Source organism: Cardiocondyla obscurior, linkage group LG03, assembly GCF_019399895.1.
Source record: "Cardiocondyla obscurior isolate alpha-2009 linkage group LG03, Cobs3.1, whole genome shotgun sequence".
In the NCBI taxonomy this organism is placed as follows: domain Eukaryota; kingdom Metazoa; phylum Arthropoda; class Insecta; order Hymenoptera; family Formicidae; genus Cardiocondyla; species Cardiocondyla obscurior.
In genome coordinates, this window is record NC_091866.1 from 7,653,869 (window position 1) to 7,676,128 (window position 22,260).

The 22,260-nt window shown below is 42.2% G+C and overlaps 3 protein-coding genes across 3 annotated transcripts; 2 read left to right on the plus strand and 1 right to left on the minus strand.

Annotated features, from left to right (window-relative positions):
• Positions 1 to 77: 77 nt before the first annotated feature.
• Positions 78 to 7,570, plus strand: LOC139101286 (uncharacterized). The gene is made up of 6 exons (XM_070654319.1): positions 78 to 215; positions 4,069 to 4,464; positions 4,780 to 4,849; positions 6,309 to 6,452; positions 6,720 to 7,101; positions 7,201 to 7,570. The coding sequence occupies exons 1-6, from the start codon at positions 78 to 80 to the stop codon at positions 7,568 to 7,570; spliced, it is 1,500 nt and encodes a 499-aa protein (XP_070510420.1).
• A 7,367-nt stretch (positions 7,571 to 14,937) lies between these two features.
• LOC139101287 (uncharacterized) lies at positions 14,938 to 16,261 on the minus strand. The gene is made up of 4 exons (XM_070654320.1): positions 16,109 to 16,261; positions 15,724 to 15,882; positions 15,297 to 15,600; positions 14,938 to 15,218 (listed from the first exon to the last, which is right to left on the minus strand). The coding sequence occupies exons 1-4, from the start codon at positions 16,259 to 16,261 to the stop codon at positions 14,938 to 14,940; spliced, it is 897 nt and encodes a 298-aa protein (XP_070510421.1).
• An 821-nt stretch (positions 16,262 to 17,082) lies between these two features.
• Positions 17,083 to 18,468, plus strand: LOC139101288 (golgin subfamily A member 6-like protein 22). The gene has a single exon (XM_070654321.1). The coding sequence runs from the start codon at positions 17,083 to 17,085 to the stop codon at positions 18,466 to 18,468; it is 1,386 nt and encodes a 461-aa protein (XP_070510422.1).
• Positions 18,469 to 22,260: the final 3,792 nt, after the last annotated feature.

Sequence of the window (22,260 nt, forward strand, 5' to 3'; positions counted from 1 at the left end):
GTTGGAAGAAAGAAACCAGCACATCATGAACAAAAATTTTTCCGAGAAGTTCACCTACAGATAAGAATCGCAGCGGCATGAGATCATCATCCGCTATCACATCCGGCTCAAATATAGTTTGTTTCAGATGCGGCGGTCAACACTTAGCTACTAATTGCGCTTTAGATAGAAATATAACTTGTCGTGCGTGCGGAATCAAGGGCCACTTGCAAAAAGTTTGTAAAAGGAAAAGTCGTGCTTCAACCAAGGAACTGGCCGAAGTTTTATTAGCACGAGCGGGGCACAGTCAATTCCGAGAAAAATATTATTGTACAGTACGCCTGGAAGAAAAAAAGCACGTTTTGAAATTGATAGTGGAGCCACTGTCACGGTCGTAAGTAAAGCATTCGCGAAACAATTTTGCTCTGAAAAAAGAATCGAGAAATCGGATTTACAATTAGTTACATTTTGCAAAACCACAATTCCGGTAATCGGCTATGTCAAGGTTTCGGTTCATTACGGTAATATTACGCGTGTTTTACATATGTACATTACAAACACAAATAAAAACCCTCTGATGGGTCGCGAATGGATCAGGCAATTGAAAGTTCAATTATCCAATTCAATTAATACTTTAACTTCGACCATTCCAAAAGAAATCGACCGATCTTACAAGAATATAAAAGAAATCTGGATCCGAACTCTAATAAGATTGTAACGCGGAAATTTTATCGGTGGAAAGCTCGCCGGGAACCGGGGTACGAGTAAGAAGTGAGACGTGATTAACGTGAAAAATAAACGATACTTTATTATAAACTTAAAAATAATGGTAACACAAAATAAGTCTAATACTACAGTTACGCTGAGGATACAGGAAACAAACAAAATACTACTAGTTGCTCGGCGAATCGGTGTACAAGACTAGCTTCTATTACGCTAGTACCCGAAATGGCGGATCGATCGGGCTACGTTGCGTGGGCGGAGGTACGCGGCCGCGAGCCGGCGGCGCGCGGTACAAGGTGGGCCCTTTGTCCGGAGGGAAATACGCGGTCGGGAGTTGGCGGCGCGGTGTACAGTGTGAGCCCTTTTTGGGTCGTGTTGTTCGGACAGAAATACGCGGTTGCGAGGCGGCGGCGCGGGGTACAGTGTAAGCCCTTTGGGCCGTGTCGTTTGGACAGAAATACGCCGTCGCCAGTCGGCGGCGCGGTATACAATGTAAGCCCTCCGGGCCGTGTGGTTCGGACAGAAATACGCGGTCGCGAGTCGGCGGCGCGATGTACAATGTAAGCTCTGCGGGCCGTGTCGCTCGGACAGAAATACGCGGTCGCGAGTCGGCGGCGCGGTGTACACGAAGTGCGCAAGCCGGAAGTGGTCCGGTGAGGGACAAACTCGGGAGCGCCCGAGTCTAGGAAGTCTAGGCTTTGAAAGCCGGGTGAGCCCGGTCGAGGACAGGCTCGGGAGCGCCCGAGGCCTGAGGGTGGCGGTATCGAAAGCCGGGTGTGCCCGGTCGAAGACAGACTCGGGAGCGCCCGAGTCCTGGAGGTAGCGGTGTCGAAGGCCAGGTGAGCCCGGTTGAGGACAGGCTCGGGAGCGCCCGAGTCCTGGAGGCAGCGGTGTCGAAGGCCGGGTGAGCCCGGTCGAGGACAGGCTCGGGAGCGCCCGAGTCCTGGAGGCAGCGGTGTTGAAGGCCGGGTGAGCCCAGTCGAGGACAGGCTCGAGAGCGCCCGAGTCCTGGAGGTAACGGTGTCGAAGGCCGGGTGAGCCCGGTCGAGGACAGGCTCGGGAGCGCCCGAGTCCTGGAGGTAGCGGTTTCGAAGGCCGGGTAAGCCCGGTCGAGGAAGACTTGGGAGCGCCCAAGACCTGGAGGGTCGGTTGCTGGAGTGCTCTCCAGCGAGGAAAAGGTGCCTCGTTTGCGCTCGAGGCAGTTTATATACCCGTGGGCCCGAGAGTGGGGGACTCCCACTCCCGAGCGATCGGTGGCGGTGCGCGGTGTAAACGGTTGGGCGGTCCATGTTACGCGTTACGGTGATCCGCGCTACGCGCCGCTGGCGGCTGGTCGGCCCGCGTAACTTCACTCGATGGTCGGGACCGCGCAAAGTCTCGGGCGAAACGATGGTGGTTGCGGCGCGGGGTCTAAATGTTTTAACTCAGGGGCCTAGGGCCACAAGATTTAAAAAATTCAAGCTCGCCTTACTACAAAAAACGACATTAAACCCGTTTTCGTACGCGCTAGGAAAATACCTTTTAAACTAATTCCTTTAGTAGATCAAGAAATCGAGAAACTGGTCAACGCAGGAATCCTTGAGAAAGTAAACACTTCCGCGTGGGCCACACCCGTGGTTCCCGTTTTAAAAAAAGACGGATCGGTCCGTCTTTGCGGCGATTTTAGTGTCACGTTAAATAAACATTTACTCGTAAACCAGCACCCCTTACCTACAATAGATGAACTTTTGTATACAATAGCAGGGGGCAAAAAATTTACAAAAATCGACTTGAAACAAGCTTACTTACAAATGGAAGTTCACCCGCAAGACCGCGAGATGTTAACTTTAAATACGCACCGCGGATTATATCGTTGTACACGATTACTTTACGAAATTTCTTTAGCCCCAGCAATTTGGTAACAAGAAATTGAAAACATTCTAAAGGATATTCCCGGGGTGGCGGTGTTTCTCGATGACATTAAAATTTTGGGCCCAGACGATGAAACACATTTACAGCAATTTCGTACAGTTTTAAGCAGATTAAGTGTGTAACGGTGCACCCGGCGATGCACCGTTCCGGCCACAACAACGGCCGGCCGCCGGACACAACACCGTCCGGCGGGGACCCGGGGCGCGGTGCGCCCCAAACTTTATAACTTTGTATACGCCGGCACAGTACGGCAACGCGTAGCCGTTCCGCGGCTAAGTCCATCCGCGGACTTAGCCGAGCGTCTCCGAGCGCCACCGAACCGCGCCGTCGACGTCGAGGCCCGTCGTTTCCGAGCGCGCCGCATCCCGGGGCCTCGGCGCCACGCGTCGGAACACGTCACGCACCCCGCTGAGCCCCGGCAACCCTGCGCCGTCACTTTTTACATATAAAAGTCGACGCCAGGACTCAGCAGGACCGTCCTGATCCGTTCGCTCTCGAGCGAACATCCGTCCTAGAGCACGAACCACGGGGTGAAGCGAACTTCGTCTCGGCCAGGAGATCCTGGCGCTCAGAATCCTCTCCGTACGATCTCTAACCGAACGCACGACTAGCTCGTGGGGTGGAGCGAACTCCGCCTCCTTCGAGGACTCTCGATCCTAGATCTGCGGTACGGAAAGACTCGGACGAAATAAAGATCCTGTCGCACCGTCGTGATCCACGGGGTGGAGAGATCTCCGCCTCGGCCAAGGACTCTTGGCTAAACGACACCTGGCAAGGTGCATCCTGACCACGCGCATCGCGTCCCCCGCGATCCACCAACGCATCGGTAAATTTCGACCACCAAACGAAATAAATTGTATCGCGATCCATAGCACGACGGGCCCCGCCCGTCACGCGGCCCCGCGCCCCGCATCCTGTCGGTCCGCCCGGCAGGATCGATCGCGACACCGACGATCCGCGGCGTAACCGCGCCCACTATTCCGCGCCCGCGGCCCGCGTACCACCGGTCCTTCCGTCAAGACCGATCCCGAAATTAACGATACGCGCCGAACACCGCGCCCACGATTTCGCGCCACCCACCGCGCCTCACGTGGTGCATCCGCGACCATCCGCGAATATCCGTATAGCGCACGCGTTATATCGATCCGCGATCGAAGGGCCGACGCGCCCACCGGCACATTATATCCGCGCGCCGTACACACATTCATTTGTCATCCTCATTGTATATATCTCTATCGATCGGCGTCGCTTGACTAAGCGAGCGTCGTTGTTAAGAAATAAATTATCATTTGTTAATTAATCCAGTCTCGGTGTATTCTCGACCTTATTCTCTCGAATCCTGTGATCCGACGAGCGTCCCGGGCTCGCTGGCCCGTTATTCGAGGACCACGCGGACAGGTCGTTTCAAGTGAATACAATATACAAATCAATACGAATAAATGCGAATTCTTTAAGGACGGTATACACTATTGCGGACATTATATCGATAAGAATGGTACACACAAAGAACAAAAGAAAATGGAAACGATAGAGAATATGCCGCAACCTAGGAATACAACTGAACTGCGCGCGTTTTTAGGATTAATTAATTATTACGGTCGTTTCATCCGAAATGTGAGCACTATCTTAAATCCACGATACAAATTACTAGAAGGCAGTCAAGAAAAAAAAATTCCTTTCAATTGGAATCAATCGTGCAAAACCGCTTTTCAAGAAGCCAAACGCGCCTTTGTAAGCAATCAGATCTTAACGCATTTTGATACAACTTTACAAACTATAGTTGCATGCGACGCAAGCCCGTATGGAGTGGGAGCGATTCTTTCACAAAAACAACCAGATGGTTCAGAATGGGTAATTCAATACGCTTCTCAATCGTTAACTCGAACACAAAGAAAATACTCCCAAATTGATAAGGAAACTTACGCAATTATTTTTGCAATTAAAAAATTCTATCAGTTCCTTTTCGGAAATCATTTCATTCTTCTGACTGACCATCGGCCACTGTAACAAATTTTTGCGCCGGGAAAGGGCCTACCCCCACACAGCACATTACGTATGTAACATTCGGATTTCGGTCGCGATAGCTCGTCGGGGTCCGGGGTACGAGTTAGAGTAACCGAGACGTGATTAACACAAAATAAATGATTTATTATAAAACAGAATTAGAATAAAGTAGAACATCAATTCAAACACATAGTAGGCATGATTGGAACGAAAGTAATACAAGAACTAAAGTGTAAAAAGATCACGCGTTGTCTTATCTTATTTTATCGGGAGCTGGATTAACGCAATGTACAAGCTCGGCCGTCCAGGCCGTGTCGATCGGGCAGAGTGTCGCGGTCGCGGATATTCGGCGCAAAGTACAAGCTCGGCCGTCCAGGCCGTACCGATCGGACAAAGTGTCGCGGTCGCGGATACTCGGCGCAAAGTACAAGCTCGGCCGTCCAGGCTGTACCAATCGGACAGAGTGTCGCGGTCGCGGATACTCGGCGCAAAGTACAGTTCGGCCGTTCAGGCCATGTCGATCGGACAGAGTGTCGCGGTCGCGGATGCTCGGCGCAACGCACTCGCTCGCGAGGCCGAGTGCCGAGGTAGAAAACGGTCGAAAAAGGGGGGGGGGGCTCGGGAGCGCCCGAGTCCTGAAGGTGACGGTATCGGGGACGGCCGGGAGCGCCCGGTCAAAGGAAGGCTCGGGAGCGCCCGAGTCGTGGACAGAACGGTCACGAGGACGGCCGGAAGCGCCCGGTCGAGGGGAGGCTCGGGAGCGCCCGAGTCGTGGACAAAGCGGTCACGAGGACGGCCGGAAGCGCCCGGTCGAGGGAAGGCTCGGGAACGCCCGAATCGTGGACAAACGGTGACGAGGACGGCCGGGAGCGCCCGGTCGAGGGGAGGCTCGGGAGCGCCCGAGTCGTGGACAGAACGGTCACGAGGACGGCCGGGAGCGCCCGGTCGAGGGGAGGCTCGGAAGCGCCCGAGTCGTGGACAGAACGGTCACGAGGACGGCCGGGAGCGCCCGGTCGAGGGAAGGCTCGGGAGCGCCCGAGTCGTGGACAAACGGTGACGAGAACGGCCGGGAGCGCCCGAGTCGTGGAGGTAACGGTGTTGAGGAAGGCCGGGAGCGCCCGGTCGAGGGAAAGCTCGGGGGCACCCGAGTCTTGCGGAGCGAAGTCGGTTTCGAGAGCCGGGTGAGCCCGGTCGAGGAAAACTTGGGAGCGCCCAAGTCCTGGAGGATCGGTTGCTGGGGTGCTCCCCAGCGCGGAAAAGGTGCCTCATCTGCGCTCGAGGCAGCTTATATACCCGTGGGCCCGGGAGTGGGGGACACCCCACTCCTGAGCGGTCTGTGGCGGCGCGCGGTGTGGGCGGTTGGGCGGCCCGTGTTACCCGCTACGGTAATCCGCGCTACGCGCTGCGGGCGGCCGGTCGGCCCGCGCGTAAATTAAAATTATGGACGGGGCCGCGCGACGTCTTGGACGAACGGTGGTGGTCGCGGCGCGGGGTCTGAAAGTCTTAGTGGCCTTTGGCCACATGTATGCAGCATTACGCGCTTTTCCTACAAGGTCTCTCGTATGATATTATGTACAAAAATACTAAATTACACAGCAACGCGGACGGTTTATCGCGCCTTCCAATCGCATCCGAAGACGCTTGCGACTACGACGTTATTGATAATTTTGAATTAAATATGATTGATTCAGTACCCCTTACCGGTTCTGAACTATCAAAAGAAACAGAAAAGGACATTTCGTTACAACCACTCCTACGGACTTTACAAAAGGGCACAAACATTAAACCTAGTGAACGTTTCAACATACCATTGAAAGAATTTAGCCTTCAGAACGGTATAATTTTGCGAGATTCCCGTGTCTTAATTCCAACAAAATTAAGAGGAAAAATCTTACAGGAAATACATTTCGAACATTCGGGAATCGTTAAAATGAAAACCTTTGCACGACAATACGTGTGGTGGCCTCGAATCGATCAGGACATTGAAAAATTAGCAACAGACTGTAGAAATTGTAATTTAGTCCGTAATAACCCACTATTATCAAAAAACTGCGAATGGGATTATGCGGGCCCTTTTCTAGAACATTACTTTTTCATTTTAGTGGATGCATACACAAAATGGCCCGAAGCTTACATTACAAAAGACCTGACCAGTTACACTACAATAAGAAAATGTAAACAAATATTCTCTACTTTTGGTTTCCCAAAAATAATCGTTTCCGATAACGGTAGGCATTTTACTTCCAACGAATTTGCCACTTTTGTTAAGACTAATGGTATCATACATAAAACTACAGCACCCTTTCATCCGGCAACAAACGGCCAAGCTGAACGTTTCGTTCAAACATTGAAACTTCACCTGAAAAAGAAGTTCCAAACAGGTCCAATTCGTACCTCCGTTTTGGAAGAGGCAGTACAACAAATATTTTTTCAATATCGCACCACTCCGCATGTAGCCATTGACATGTCACCGGCTGAAAGGATGTTTAGCAGAAATTTACGCACTAGATTAAGTTGATTACTACCGGATAAGAACACGTTCAATTCCAGAAAACATCCGAACATACGCAAATTTCTTTCTAGGGACAGAGTTCAGTGCCGAAATTACTACAGACGCACCAAATGGATTTTCGGACGAATAGAAAAAAGCCTGGATCTCGCTCATTACTTTGTGCGTCTGGACAACGGAAAAGCATGGAAACGTCACGTCAATCAAATACTTAAAACTGGCAATATTCCTAGCGAAAAACCATGGGACTACAACCTGCCGGATTATAATCAACATCAAATAAATAGAGACTCGGGCCAAAAAAAGAAGGAAATAGAACCAAAAAGGTCCCCAGTTAAAGTATCCCCCGCAAGGACTTCGCCACCGAAGCTTTCTCCTTCACCTCGAAGATCCGAGCGACCCAGAGCTCCCCCGGAACGTTACGGAGAAATTATTTGGCATTAGGCCACGTTTAATTAGATTTGTTAAATAGTTAACTGTTACGTCTCCGACTCCGCGTCTCTTTTTTTCGACGTATATTAAAATTTTAGTTAAGGGGAAGGTAGACCGTAGTCCATTGTAATATAAAAAAAGGGAACTTCAGAGCCTTTCAGAAAATAATTCAACAGACGTCCACATATTCCGGGACAATTTGTTGCGTAAAAGCATAAAAAACATGCAACAAATTGCAAACGGGCGCCAACGAATGTCAGACAAAGAATTTGTCTAGACATAACACAAAAAATCAAAATTTAAGGGCTCATAAATATTTCAACCTTGATAACCTGTCCGTCACAGGAAAAGAAAAAATAAATTTTTTCTTAAAATTGTAATTGCGTACAGATCCTGAGCTTTAGAAAAACCAAGGGCGCGAGAGGCCCGAAATTACCGGAGTATGTGGCGCAGGCAAAGGCAATAAAGCCAGGTAACCATATGTTGTATGGAAAGTAAAAGTTACCCTACCATCTCTCGATGGAAATGATAGAAAAATTCTGGAAGGCTCGGAAGGGGTAACTCGTTGAAGCGGGGGTGCCTCGGAGGCATATTACTTCCTTAAAACCAATGGATTTCGGGAACTCCTCACCAAAATTTAGAAACTAAGGGCGAAAACTTAAAAGTTTAAGAAATAGAGAAGGGATGAAGTGCGAATGCCCAATAATTTTGAGATAGGAAAAGTGGAGGAATAAGCTCTGCAAATGAGAGATTAGAATTTCAGAAAAATAAAAATTCGGGAAGAGTCCTCCCCTTTTCCGAGCTTAAAAAATCTTGTGCTCAGGCTGAGCACGCTCTCTTGCATCTCAGCCACAAACCGAATCAGTTTGCTTAAATCTAACGTGAGTGTTTTGAGTGTGCAAGTCGATCCAAAGCTATCGAAGAGGCCGTTTGAAGATCTCCTACAAAGTAAGTTCCAACGGTTTAATATGTATCCTGGCGAAAACACGATTCCACTAAATATATTTCTTAATTAATTGTGTTATCTAAGAGAGAAAGAAATGTCCGAGTCGAGGCTCCGCGGTTTTGATTCTGTTCTAATTGTTCCCGTGATCCGTTAAATGTGCGAGAATACCTGCTTCCGAACACCGGTCGGGACATGCTGTCGAATAACTAGCGATTTTCTGTGGTTAACGCCGCGAAATATTGCTGGAACTTTGGCGACTGTCCTCGGCTAAAGAATCGGCAAGCGATTCTCCCCAAAGATAGATTACGCGGAATCTCTCATGGGCGAGTCGAGGCCTTCGGAATTCGTCGGTGACGAATCTCCTTCACTCCATTGTTATTAACTTTCCAAAATTCTGTTCAAATTAAATTAAAATCAATTAATAATTTTAGTGGAATCTCACAATAAGAAAACCTTGAAGAAAAGTCGGGCGCGACGGAATAAACAAATCAAAAATTTGAGGGAGCTGGTCCGCCGCTTCTTTATTCAATATCTGCTCGCGGCGGCACCAAGCGAAGAGGTATTCGTCTCTCCCGCGCGCCACGAGGAGAGACCTTGGTCTCCTCGTCCGGGCCCTCCGCCACCATCACCTATCCACGGCGATCCGGAGCCGTTACACGGTTATTTCCCGGAAGAAGAGGAGAGCCTGAACAATTCCATTGTAAATCCTACCAGCGAAGTCAATTTTTCAAGCCAGTCCACGGAGCCGGGATTGGAACAATTCCGCCCCACGACTCCTTCTTATACCCCGAATTCGTCCCTCATCTCCGAGCCACGGTTTCCCGGAGGTGAGCCAAGTGCCTGCTCCTCTCCTCTCTCACCACCTCCTTTTCCCGCCGAACCTGAGGAAGCCGACTCTCTGGGCGAAGATGAATCTATCTCTCTCCCAGGAGTAGACTTCCCTGATCAACCTCCATCTCCGGTCCCGAGTATAGAGATCCTCGAGGAGCGTCCAGAACCAAGAGAGGTTATAGATCCTCTCCTGGAGCTCCTCCGCAGGGCCTGTACTCCGTGGACAGATCCTGTCCCGGAAAGGGCCTTCTCCATCGGCCCTGACCACTTCGAACCAGAGGAGATCAGGATTCAGGCAGCTCGGTCTGATCCTGATTCTCATTTTTTCATCTATTATCCCGGGGTGGAATTTCCTTTCCTGGCCCCGATGCGACTGATAGATTTGGTCTTCCCGAGATCCACAGCGAGGGTGGTGGAGATCGAGGAAGTCACTCTGGACTAATTATTTAAAACAGTCACACACACACACACACACGCTCACACTCATGTATATAATGTAAATATTCAACTCCGTTATGTTAAATTTATACTTGTTCATTCGCCTACAACCTTTTTCTTATTATTTAATTTTTTCCGTAAAAACTTTTGTATTATTTTTATATCTCAGACGAACTGATTGAATTTTTTCTAAACTGTTTATTTCTCGTTCTATGTGTTCGAAAAGCAAAATAATTAACGTCGCGGTCACCGCTTAGCGAGTCGATGTCGCGTGGATCACGCCGCGCTCGCGTGCCGAACAGCTGGCTTCAACGCCAGCCTCGACAACAATATGTTTGACACGCCGTGGTGAGCATCGTGTTACCTCACCTTTAAGTTGTTTATGCCGTGGTCACGCCGATAAACTCACCTGAAGCGATCGAGATCACTTTATAATAGCGTGTTATCGGCGCCGGCACTTTCCCGAAATTTCTGGGCCTTTTCTCAGTATAAAAGGAGAGGTTTCGTTCGTCGCCGCACAGTCGTTTTGAAAACAGAGTGCGGAATCCCCGTTTTTATGCGAATTGTCATTTTCTCGACGCGTCGAGTTTCGTGAGACAAGTGTCTCGATTTAATCGCGTGCTGCACGTTTAGAGTTTTTGCGACGCCGTCGCGCACAACAAACATTTTTTGTAAAAAGACTAAATATAACCGATTTAAAGCCGAAATCGTTTTGAACCCGTTATTTCACACACTATCGATCATTTTTATTTGTAATTAGAGTCATTTATTTAGTATTAAATTGTTAATTTTGCGTTATTCAAATCGTGACTTAATTACTTTATTATTACCCTAAATTATCCTGTCTAAGCGATCAATCACGCCTGGTTCTATCCCAGAGAATAAGGATTCATTTCCTTTCTCTAAAAAGAACCACTTACGCGCTCAATTGAAAGCCGAAAATAATCTGCGCGTAAAATTGTGTAGATTCAAATTTCGAATCGCACATAAATTCGGTGGTACGTCACTTTCCTACCCTACCGGCAAAGATCATTCCAAGGAATCCCTTCCAACTAATTAATTAAACAAAATTAACCTTCCTGACGTAACATAACCTTGCGCTTTTAGTTTAATATAGTTTTCACTAGCAGGGGAAGAGTTGTTAGATGTTAGCTAACGTTTTGCGCTACGATAGTAGTTAAGGGCAAGGTCCAGGACCAATATCAGTTGCGAAACGCTGACGGCAACAACAAGCAGTCAGTCTTTGTACGAACCTCTTGCAGATATCATATAGTAGTCATCTTGTAGAATTAAAGAGTATAGTTTATCAAGTATTTCTTTTATTTACGAATTACAACTTCCTCCGATTCTCTCCACAACACAACATCTAGAAAGGGAAATAATCCGTCCAAGTAACTCGCCGTATGCGAGCCCAATTGTCTTGGTGAGGAAGAAGAACGGCGGGTGCCGTATGTGTGTGGATTACCGCGAATTGAATCAAATTACCGCACGCGATAATTTTCCGACCGAGCTAATCGATGACAACTTCGATCGATTGCGGGATAAAAAATATTTCTCAATTCTCGATCTCAAGGACGGATTCCACCACATTAAAATACACGAGGCGTCCGTGAAGTATACATCTTTCGTTACGCCCTTGGGCCAGTTCGAATACTTGCGGATGCTGTTCGGTCTCGCCAACGCTCCGCACGTTTTCCAGCGTTTTGTAAACACGATATTCGAGCCACTTATTTGGGCGAACCAAATTATTATATATTTGGACGATCTGTTAATCGCGACAGAAGATTTAGATGAGCACATTCGAATACTATTGGAGGTTTTCGAGATTGCGAGCAAACATAATTTGCAGTTCCGAATTGACAAATGTTACTTTGCCCAGACGGAAATTAAATATCTGGGCTACTGTATAGGCGGTCACGGCATACGCCCGAGCGATGAAAACATTGAGTCCGTTTTGAACTATCCGATTCCGCGTAATGCAAAGGAGATGCAGCGGTTTATAGGGCTAGCGAGTTATTTCCGTTGCTTTATTCCGGATTTCTCCGTATTAGCGAAACCCCTATACGACTCGATAAAAAAGAACGCGACGTATAGTTTCGGACCAGCGCAGAATGCCGTGTTCGAGGCGCTAAAAAGACGATTATCGAGTAAACCGACGTTAGGGATCTATTCGCCGCACGCGGAAACCGAACTGCACTGTGACGCCAGTGCGAGCGATTCGGAGGTATACTCCTACAGAAGCAGGCGGACGGCACGTGGCGTCCGATCTCCTTTTGGAGCCAGCGCACTACACCCGCCGAATCATAGTATCATAGTTTCGAGTTGGAGTGCCTGGCAGTCGTGTGCGCGCTAAAACGGTTTCATATATATCTAGCGGGAAAGAAATTTAAAATAATTACAGACTGTGATAGTTTCCGATTAACACTAAAAAAGAAAGACATAAATCCTCGAATTTCGCGTTGGGCTTTATTTCTACAGAATTACGACTATGAAATTATCCACCGTCCCGGGAAACGTATACATCACGTTGATGCGCTTAGTAGGTGCCACAGTGTCCTCACGCTCGAGGGTAGCACATTAGAAAGGACTTTGTCCGTTTGTCAGGACCGCGATACGGAGATTCGAACGATACGAGAGAAATTAGAAAAAGAAGAAGTAAAAAATTACGAATTGCGCGACGGGGTTGTCTACCGGAAAGAAAAAAATAAAAGTCTTCGATTTTATGTCCCACGTTCCATGGAATCGAACGTGATCCGTACGTGTCACGACGATCTAGGCCACGTAGGAATCAAAAAAGTTATCGAGAACATAACGAGAATTTATTGGTTTTCCGGAATGCAAACAAAAGTGCGAGAATACATAGATAATTGCCTCAAATGTATTGAATTCTCTTCGCCGAACGGCAAGGCCGAAGGGATTTACACAACATACCGAAGAAGAACGCACCGTTCGCGACTATACACATCGATCATATGGGGCCATTAGAAAAAACCGGTCGGGGTTATCGACACCTGCTGGTGATCGTTGACGCGTTTACTAAATATGTAAGACTTTATCCATGTAAAAGTACGACGACCGAGGAAACACTAAAACACCTTCGCGATTATTTTCGGGCGTACAGTAGGCCGAAACGACTAATATCCGATTGAGGGACGTGCTTCACATCCAAAGCATTTAAAGAAGAAATGCGAGTCGAGGCGATCGAGCACGTTTTGGTAGCTGTAAGCACGCCGAGAGCAAACGGCCAGGTCGAGCGTTATAATCGAATGATTACTCCGATGATTGCGAAACTGTGTGAGACACCTTGTAAATGGGACTGTATATTGAAGCAGGTGGAATTCTTATTAAATAATACGGTATGTCGCGTGACCGACGAGACTCCGACGCGATTATTGTTTGGCCTCAAACAACGGGGCAAGGCATACGATTCTCTGCGAGAGATAGTAGCGAAAGAAGGCGAAGTCAAGCGAGACTTTGACGAGCTCCGGAATACGGCAAGCGAGAAAATAAATAATGCGCAACGTTCAGGTGCCGAACGATACAATTTACGTAGGAAAGCGGCGCGTCGTTATAAAGTCGGAGAGTACGTAGAAATTAGGAATGTAGAGACAGTGGCCGGCATTAATAAAAAATTGATCCCGAAGTACAAAGGCCCGTACGTAATAAAAAAAGTGTTAGACCACGACCGTTACGTGGTCGTCGACGTTGAAGGGTTTCAATTAACCCAGCGGCCCCACACGGACATCCTAGCGCCGGATCAGATACGCCCGTATATACACACTTTTCAAAAAAAGAATACCAAAAGGGCCAAAAAAAAAAAAAAAACTTGACACTGTGTTCTCTCTCTCTCTTTCTCTTTTTTTTTTTTTCAAAAAAACCTAAAATTTTTTCCTTTTTTTTTTCCTTCCTTTTCTAAGAAAAATATATAAGAATTTTTTGCCCCTTTAGGCCATTGTCTTATTTTAATTTGTAAATCATGGATTTCAATCCATTTACTTGCTTTACCATTTCAACAAAGATTCGTATAATATCCCTTTTCTATACTTATTCCTTGATGAAATATTGCACTCATTGTCTTATAATATTTTCCTGTTATTAAAATTTTTTGTGTTGGCACTGTATTTATATTTATATTTTGTTCTTTAATTTTTGTTTCATCTACTTCGTTCGTAAATTTGTCAAGATGTATAATTACTATATTTTTGGTGTCCATTATTTCTTTTTTTATTAATAAATTTTTAGAACCACATTGTTCACATAATTTATTTTTTGTTTCTCTCCATTGTGAATTTGTTATATTTATTAATTCCAATAAATTATAATTTTTCTTTTTTCATTGATTTATAGAAATTGACAAAAGTATATTACTATTTATATTTATTTTTGTAATTTCACAAGTTTTACAACGTGTTGTACATTTCAACTTATGTTGTATCAGATTTTTTAAAAGTTCATGTTTATTACATACAGTATTTATAAAATCCCTTACATCTTGTTTTTTACTTTGTTCAAAATGTTCTCCTAAATATTGTCTTATTTCTTTTGTATTTAAATTCTGTATTCCTCTTTCATATCGATGTGCTAATTTACTTAAAACATCTAATTTTTCTCCATTTAGTAATTTTTTTCTAATTAAACTTATATGTAATAAACTTTGAATTGCAGTATTTGCATAACATGAACTTTTATCCTCATTTTGAAAACCTCGAATATTCCAATTTATATTTTGTTCTTTTTCTTTATTTGTTTTTTGTACATTACTAATTATTTTCGGTAAGAACCATAAAAAATCATTCACTTTCTAATATTTTTCAGTTGTAGGTTTATACAATTTTGTTTTATAATTATATTTATTCTTTAATCTGTTGTATTCAATAATAGCTTCCTTACTTGCTATTATTTTATATGGATCAAAATTAATTAAATATAAACCATTTAATGATTTTACTCGTGATAATGCCACATAAATTTGTCCACAACTAAATATAGAATTCCCTATATCCATTATTACATTTTTTAAACTTAATCCTTGGCTTTTATGAATAGTGATGCCATAACTTAAAGATATTGGAAATTGTTTTCGAATTACATATGCACTCGCATACACCTGAAACTTAACACTAATCCGTTCTAATAAATATTCTTGTTTATTTGGTAAAAGAATTTAAATTTTATCAATATTGTTTTGAGATGTTTCTTTTACTACAGATATTACTTTGGCAATTGTTCCATTCACAAGTCCTAAACTTGCATCTATATTTCGTCTTATCATTATTTTAGCTCCTATTTTAATTACTATTTTTTTTACTAAATCTGCTGTTCTTGAATTATCTTCATCTTTTTCTGATAATTCTTTTGTTACTCTTTTTTTTATAAATGATATACAATCAATTGTATCCTCCGCAATTAATATAATTTTATTTGATGATATTCGTTTTAACATTGCTGAATTTAATACATCACACATGTGTCGTGTTGGAAATATACACACTGTTTCATTCGGCAAATTTTCAATGTACTTACATAAATTTTCTAATTTTTCATCAAAAGTTTCTCCTTTCAATGATATTTTTCTTTTTTCAAGTTTGTCACAATCTGTTTTAGTTAATACTCCTATACGTATCTTTGATAATAAATCACGAAATGTTTCGTCTCCTTGCTGACGCTTATTAATTTTTAATTCTTCGTATTCAAATAAATTGACCCATATATTACTTACATTTAAAAATCCCAGCAATTTATTTGTCTTACTTTCTGACAATTGTACATATGCTGGTTCTTCATGTACTGGTGGTAATTGCAATAAATCTCCTAAGAGAAGAATATGCTTTTTCCCAAACCAACCTTCATTACAATCAGTTGTATCATATATTTCTCATAAACGTAAATGAATATACATTAGTGTTATGTTTGATATCATTGATACTTCATCAAAAACAAAAAGAATTACATCCTTTAATTCTGCTCTTAAGACTTTCAAAACATGATCTGATAATGGTTTATATTTATCAGAATATCCATGTTCAACAGGTAATTGCAACAATCTATGTATTGTTAATCCATCTACATTAAACGCTGCAATTCCTGTTGGTGCTGCTATTGCCGTTTTCTTTTTTAGATTTTGTTTTATCCAATATTTTATTGTTTTTATTAAAAAATTTTTTCCTGTTCCTCCTTCTCCACTTACATATAATCTTAATATCAATTTTTCCGATGTTATTGTTTGTACAATTTTTTCAAAAACTTTTTTTTGATCTGCGTTTAATTTTGTTATCATTTCTGAAATATCTATATCTTCTTTTTTTTCCCTCTAATTCTTTAAAATCTTGCATTACTTCTCCTACTATTACGTTTTGAACTCCAATAGGATTCTCAGGATCTTCTTGTGACTCGTTTTTCTTTTCATTTTCTTCTACATATTGTTGAACTAATTGTTTAGCAGTTTCAAATGCATTTTTAATTTCAATTATTTTTTCATGATATTGCATTACTTTTTCTAAATGTATCTTTTTTTTTTGAAAAAATTAAGTATATGTTTCATATCCGTCTTTTAAATCTTTCAATTTTCTCCATGGTTTAAAAAGAAGCAACATTGAGAAAAAATATTCTTCCGGACGTGTATTAACATCATACTTATAATGATTAATTAGATTACCTCTTTTTCTTTTTTTAACATAATTTTCATTTGCCATTTTATAAATTTCTATTTCTACATCTTTTGGTTTATCTTTCGTAATTTCATACTACTTTACGAAATTAAATAATGATTTGGATTCCATTTCTTTAGGTCTTTTTATATAATAATCATCTATTCGACCAACTTTTTTTTTTTTTTTTTTGTACGAAGGGAATAATCGTTATGTTTATGTTGTTGATGAGTAATAACTCGTTTATATAAAGTTGGTGATAGAGACTTCCGTTTCCGGTTGCGCATGAGGTGGATGGGTGAATGTGTGGTGTAAGAGCGACAAAGGTTTAAAGGGAAACGAAGGGCAAGATTTAGACAGGAATGAGTTGTAGTGAAAGAGAAAGTTAGTAGGAAAAAGGGTAAATGGAGGGAAGAATGGGGGAAGAGGAATAAGAAAGGAAAAGATAAGGAAAGGAGATAGATGTTTTGAGGTTAGATGTGGGTAGAAGACAAAGGAAAGTTAAGCATAGATGACAGAGTAATTAAGAGGGAAGTGTAGTGGAGTTTTTAGTAGGAGAAAAGTGAAGCAGTTGGACGGGTAGAACAGTGGGGAATAAAAGAGCAAGGAGTAGGTAAGGTAGGAAAGGATAAGATCGAGAAAGGAGTAGTAAGTTCAGGAACATGAATGAAAAAGTATTGGAGGGTAAAGGCAAAGGCAAACATATGCAGCAGGAAGGATGGATGGAAATTATAAAAGAATTAAGAACGGGTTTTGGTGTGATGGCAAAGGAGTTAAAAGATACAGCAGAATGTAATGTGGAGATAAAGAAGTGTTTAGTGGAAATAGTGGAGGGTTGTGAAAGAGATAAAGAAATGTTTAAAAAAAGAATAGTAGATATGGAAAAGAAAATTAAAGAATATGAAAATAGAATAGAAAAGTTTGGAAAGGAAAAGGAAGAAATGGAGAAAGAAAAAGAAAGGATTAGAAAAAAGGTTGAGGAAGTAGAAAGAAGAATGAAAGGTTGGGATGGTAAAATAGAGAGGATAGGAAAGGAAAGGGGGGAAAAAGAGAAAGAAACGATGAGGCTAAAGAAGAAAATGGAGGAAGTAGAAAATAGAATGAAAAATTGGGAAGAAATATTGGAGAGAGCAGGAAAAGTAAGAGGAGAAAAGGAAGAAGGGACAGAAGTTAAAGATAAAAGGTTAGATGAAGTTAAAATAGGAAAGGATAGTGGAATAGAAGAAAGATTAAAGACTTTGGAATTAGATAAAAAAAAGATAAAAAGGGATTGGGAAGAGAAGGAAAAAGAGATAGAAGAGAAGAAGAAGGAAAATGAGAAAGAAAAAGAGATAGTAAAAAAGAGATTCGAGGAAATAGAAAAAACTATGAATGGCTGGGAAGAAAAGTTAGAAAAAGCGGGAAAGGTAAAGGATGAAAATAAGGCGGAGATAGAAGAAAAAAAGGAAAGTTTCATAGAAGATAATATAGGAAAAGAAAGTGGATTGGTAGAGAGAGTCATGAGTTTGGAGTTAGATAGAGAAAGAAAAGATAGAGAAGTAAGAAAGAAGAATATAATAATAAAAGGCGTGAAAATAATGGAAGGGAGAAAGGAAGTTTGGAGAAGAAATGTAGAGGAAATAATAAAGATGACGGGAGCAGAGGTTAAAGTTGGAGAAGTGAGGAAAATAGGAGCAATTAATAAGGAGGGGATGGGAATGGTGGTGGTAAAATTTGAGAGTATAAAAGAGAAATTGGAGGTTTTTAAAGGAAAAGTAAAGTTAAGGAATAGAAAAGAATGGATTCAAGATGATTTAACGGTAAAGGAAAGGAAAGCAGAATGGATTATCAGGGCGGAAGCTGAGAGATTAAGACGGGCAGGAAAAATGGTTAAAAAGGGTTATATGAAATTGTGGATAGAGAATAAAATATGGGTGTGGGATGAGGTAAGAGAAGAACTGAGGGAATGGAAAGGCATGAGAAAGGAAAGGTGGGAAGAACAGGTAATAAAAGAGAATGAGGTAAAGAGAAAGAGGTTTGGATTAAGTGAGATAGGGAAAAGATTGTAAGAGTTAGTATAGGAAAATGAGATTAAAAGGTAGTAGAAAAAGATGGTAGATAAAGATGTTTTTAGAAGAAGAAAAGAGGAAAATGAAGGTTAGAAGTGTGAATGAGGTGAATGGGAAGATTAAAAAGAATGCGCCGGAAGCGAAGGTCCCGTAGCATGTGTGAGAGGAATGGAAGTATGGGTGAAATGTGGCTCTCTCTCTCTAATGTTAGAATTAGTATTTTGGTATATGGAGGATAGTTGTATAATAGTTTAAGCATTGGGAAAGAAATAATTGTAAACGGAGCGGAGGTCCGGTGTACCCCGCAAGGGAATAAAACACCTTCTGTATAAAGTTGGTGATATTTTTGGACATGGAATATTACAATTAACATGTTTTCATATAAATTCACCAACTTCGTCACTTGTTGAATCCCCTATAATCGGGGCATTTTCAATCCATATTATTATGTATATATAAGGTTTTTATTTCTCCTCAGAGGTACACCGGGACTTTCGCTTCCCCAATTTTCTGTTTACAATTTCATAAAATATATTTTCAAACTTCATTCTTATCTCTAAACTATTTCTACTTTTATAATCTTCTTTCTTCTTACAGCCGTTTCCTGAAAGTAAAAACTTATATCTACGCCTTTTTCCTATTCTATTGCCTACTCGTCGAGAGAGAGAGAGATCACACTTCCATTCATACTTTACATTGTTTTGCTTTAATTCTACCTTAAATTCTATCTTTGGACCCCCGCTTCCGACGCTTTTTCTTTCATACTTTCAATCACTCCTATTTTTCTCCCTTGTTCTTTCCAAATTTTCCAACCAATCTATCCCCCTTCCTTCCCCTCCCAGAATTTCCTCCACCACTTCCTCCCAACTATTCTCATTTCCCCAATCTATACATTCCTCCCATATATGTTCCCACGTTTCTTCCTTCTCTAAATATATTCTACATTTTCTTTTCTCCTCTCCCTCCCAATATTTATTTCCTCTCATTTCCTCATCTAATCTAAATTTTGCCATTCTTTGCCATTTTTCTTCTTTCCACCCCAATTTCAAATATCCTGGTATCCCTTCCTCTTTCACTTTTTTATAATACTTATTAAATCTTGACTCTCTTATTTTTTTCCATCTTTCCTCTCTTTGCCATTCTTTATCCTTTTTCACCAAATATTCCCCCTTATTTCCCCTCTTTCTTTAAATCTTCCACCTCTTTTCCCGACCACCCAAATTTTTCAAAAAATTCCTCTCTTTCTTTTTCCCATTTTCCCTTGCTTCTTCCCTCCCTTGCTCTTTCCTTCATTTCTTCCCAGCACCATTTTGCTAGAACCCCTCCTTTCCCTTCTTCTAACCTTTTTTCATATTTCCATGCTCTCATCCCTGCTCTACCTTTCAATTTATCCCTCTGTAGTTCTTCTCTCACCATATATCCTGGTACATATCTTCTTACTCCCAGCACCCATCTCAGGTATTTTTCCTGTAATATCTCCACCTCTTCTCTTTCCTTCCATCCCCATATTTCCACGCCGTAATTAATAACCGACCATACCAGTTTATCAAATAGCCATATTCTTTTACTCCAATCTTTTCCGAATTTTCTTTTACCTATACTCCACACCTGCCCCATTATTCTTGCCGCTCTTCTTACTCTGTCCTTTACATGCTCTTTCTGCTCTCCATTTCTCATAATTGTGTATCCCAAATACTTGAAACTTTTTACTTCCTCTATTTCTTCCCCTTTCCATACCCATTTAGTTTTTTTCCATCTTCCTCCCCCCTTTCTACACCTCATTATCTTTGTTTTCTTTACATTCACTTCCAATCCCTTTTCCTTTACATATTCTTCCATACTTTTAATCATTCCTTTCATGCCTGCCTCATTTTCTGCCAGTAGCGCAATGTCATCCGCGTACGCCAGCGAGTAAACTCTCCTGTCTTTTATTCTTATACCCCCCCATCCTCCTTTTTCTAATTCTTCATCTATGTCTGCCAACAAGAGCGTGAACAAGCTAGGACTAAGCGGACAACCCTGTCTTACTCCTTTTGTTGTCCAGAAACTTTTCCCCTCTTTATCCTTCACCTTTACTTTATTCACCGTTTCCTCTAATATTTCTTCACACCTTCTTATCAATCCCTCCCTTACCCCTCTTTTCTTCATTGTTTCCACCAATTTTCTCCTGTCTACAGAGTCAAACGCCGCTCTCATATCTATAAACACAATTACCATTTTTCCTTCCTTTTCTTCTATCTTCTTATTTAGCAAAGAATTTAACACATATATTTGATCCACTGTCCCCATGTCTCTTCTAAAACCGGCTTGACTTTGCGGTAATATTCCTTTTCTTCTATTTCCTTTCTTGATCTTTCTGCTAACACAGATGCATACACTTTGTACGCAGTCTGTGTCAGCGTTATCCCTCTATACTCTTCTACTTTTTCCCCTTTTTCTCTTTTTAGCACCGGAACTATCACACCTTCTCTCCATTCCTCCGGCATCCCCTCCCCCCTCCATACCCTTTTGCACGTTTCCCATAATTTCTCTTTTACTTCCCCCCCTCCCCATTTCCATATTTCATTTTCTAAACCATCACTTCCTGCAGCTTTTCCTTTTTTCAACTTTCTTATTACATTTTCAAATTCCTCTCTATTTATATCTTCCTCATTGTCTTCTATTCTCTTTCCTCCTAATTCTTCTCTTACTCTCCATTCCACTCCTTCTAACATTTCCTTAAAATATCCGTCCCACTCTTCAATCTTTATTTTTTCCTCCACTTCCTTCCTTTTTTTTCTTCCTTTGTTTACTACTTTCCATACTTCTCCCTCTGTTCTAATCTTTTCTATTTCTTTCTCCCATCTCACCTTTTCTTGCAATTTTTCTCCTCACATAGTTTTTATATTCTCTTTTCTTCTTTTTGTAATTCTCCTCACTCCCTTCCCCCTTCCTCCAATTTAACATTTCTTCTTTTACTTCACCTTTTTTCTTTTTACAATCTTCATTCCACCATCTTTCTTTTGGTTTTTCCCCTCCTCTTTTTCATTTCCTTTTTAACTACTTTCTTTGTTTTCTCCAGTTCCTTACTAAAACTTCTCCAATTTTCTTCCGTATTGTTTTCTTTCTCTCTTTTTTCTTTATATTTTTCCCTGAACATTTTCCTCTCCTTCTCACCCCAAGCCAGTCTCGTGCTCTTTTTTATACCATATTTACATCTTCTCCTCATTTCTCCCTCCCTTTTAATCGTCACTATTAACGGTAAGTGGTCTGAGTCCACTTCTTCCCCCACCTTCATTTCTACTATTTCTCCTTTTGATTCCACATTACTGATCACATAATCTATTACTGTTTTTCCTCTTCCCCCTACATATGTCCATTCACCCTCTTCATCTCCTTTTGTACAACCATTAACTATTCGCCATCCTGCTTCTTCCAGAGCTTTACAAAATTTTTTTCCTTTTCCTGTAATTTTTTTATCTTTTGTTTTCCTTTTTCTCTTTTCCTTGTCTTCTTCTTCTTTTTCCTCATCCCATAGCCCGCCCTCTTCTCCCGTCCTCACATTAAAGTCTTCTCCTATCAGATATCTCGTTTCTTCTTCTTTTTCATCCATCCAATTTCTCATGTTCTCTGTTATGTCTTCTAAATCCTCATTTACGTATACTCCTGCTATTTTCCACCATACCTTTCCACTTTTTATCTTTATTCCTATCATTCCTTTTCTATCTTTAAATTCTAATTCTTCCTCTCCTTCCAATTCCTCTCTCCATCCCATCACCATTCCCCCCATTGCCCTCCCCTTCTTATTTTTCT

What these genes read in the sequence shown, in the direction of transcription:
- LOC139101286 (XM_070654319.1), top strand. Translation starts at nt 78, where the DNA reads ATGAGATCATCATCCGCTATCACATCCGGCTCAAATATAGTTTGTTTC. An exon ending in AGTAATACAAGAACTAAAGT is followed by an intron (nt 4,850 to 6,308) that starts GTAAAAAGATCA and finishes TGATTGATTCAG; the next exon opens with TACCCCTTACCGGTTCTGAA. An exon ending in AGAATTTAGCCTTCAGAACG is followed by an intron (nt 6,453 to 6,719) that starts GTATAATTTTGC and finishes TTTTCATTTTAG; the next exon opens with TGGATGCATACACAAAATGG.
- LOC139101287 (XM_070654320.1), bottom strand. Translation starts at nt 16,261, where the DNA reads ATGCAATATCATGAAAAAATAATTGAAATTAAAAATGCATTTGAAACT. An exon ending in AAAACGTAATAGTAGGAGAA is followed by an intron (nt 15,883 to 16,108) that starts GTAATGCAAGAT and finishes AATCTAAAAAAG; the next exon opens with AAAACGGCAATAGCAGCACC. An exon ending in TAAGAGCAGAATTAAAGGAT is followed by an intron (nt 15,601 to 15,723) that starts GTAATTCTTTTT and finishes TTTGGGAAAAAG; the next exon opens with CATATTCTTCTCTTAGGAGA.
- LOC139101288 (XM_070654321.1), top strand. Translation starts at nt 17,083, where the DNA reads ATGAATGAAAAAGTATTGGAGGGTAAAGGCAAAGGCAAACATATGCAG.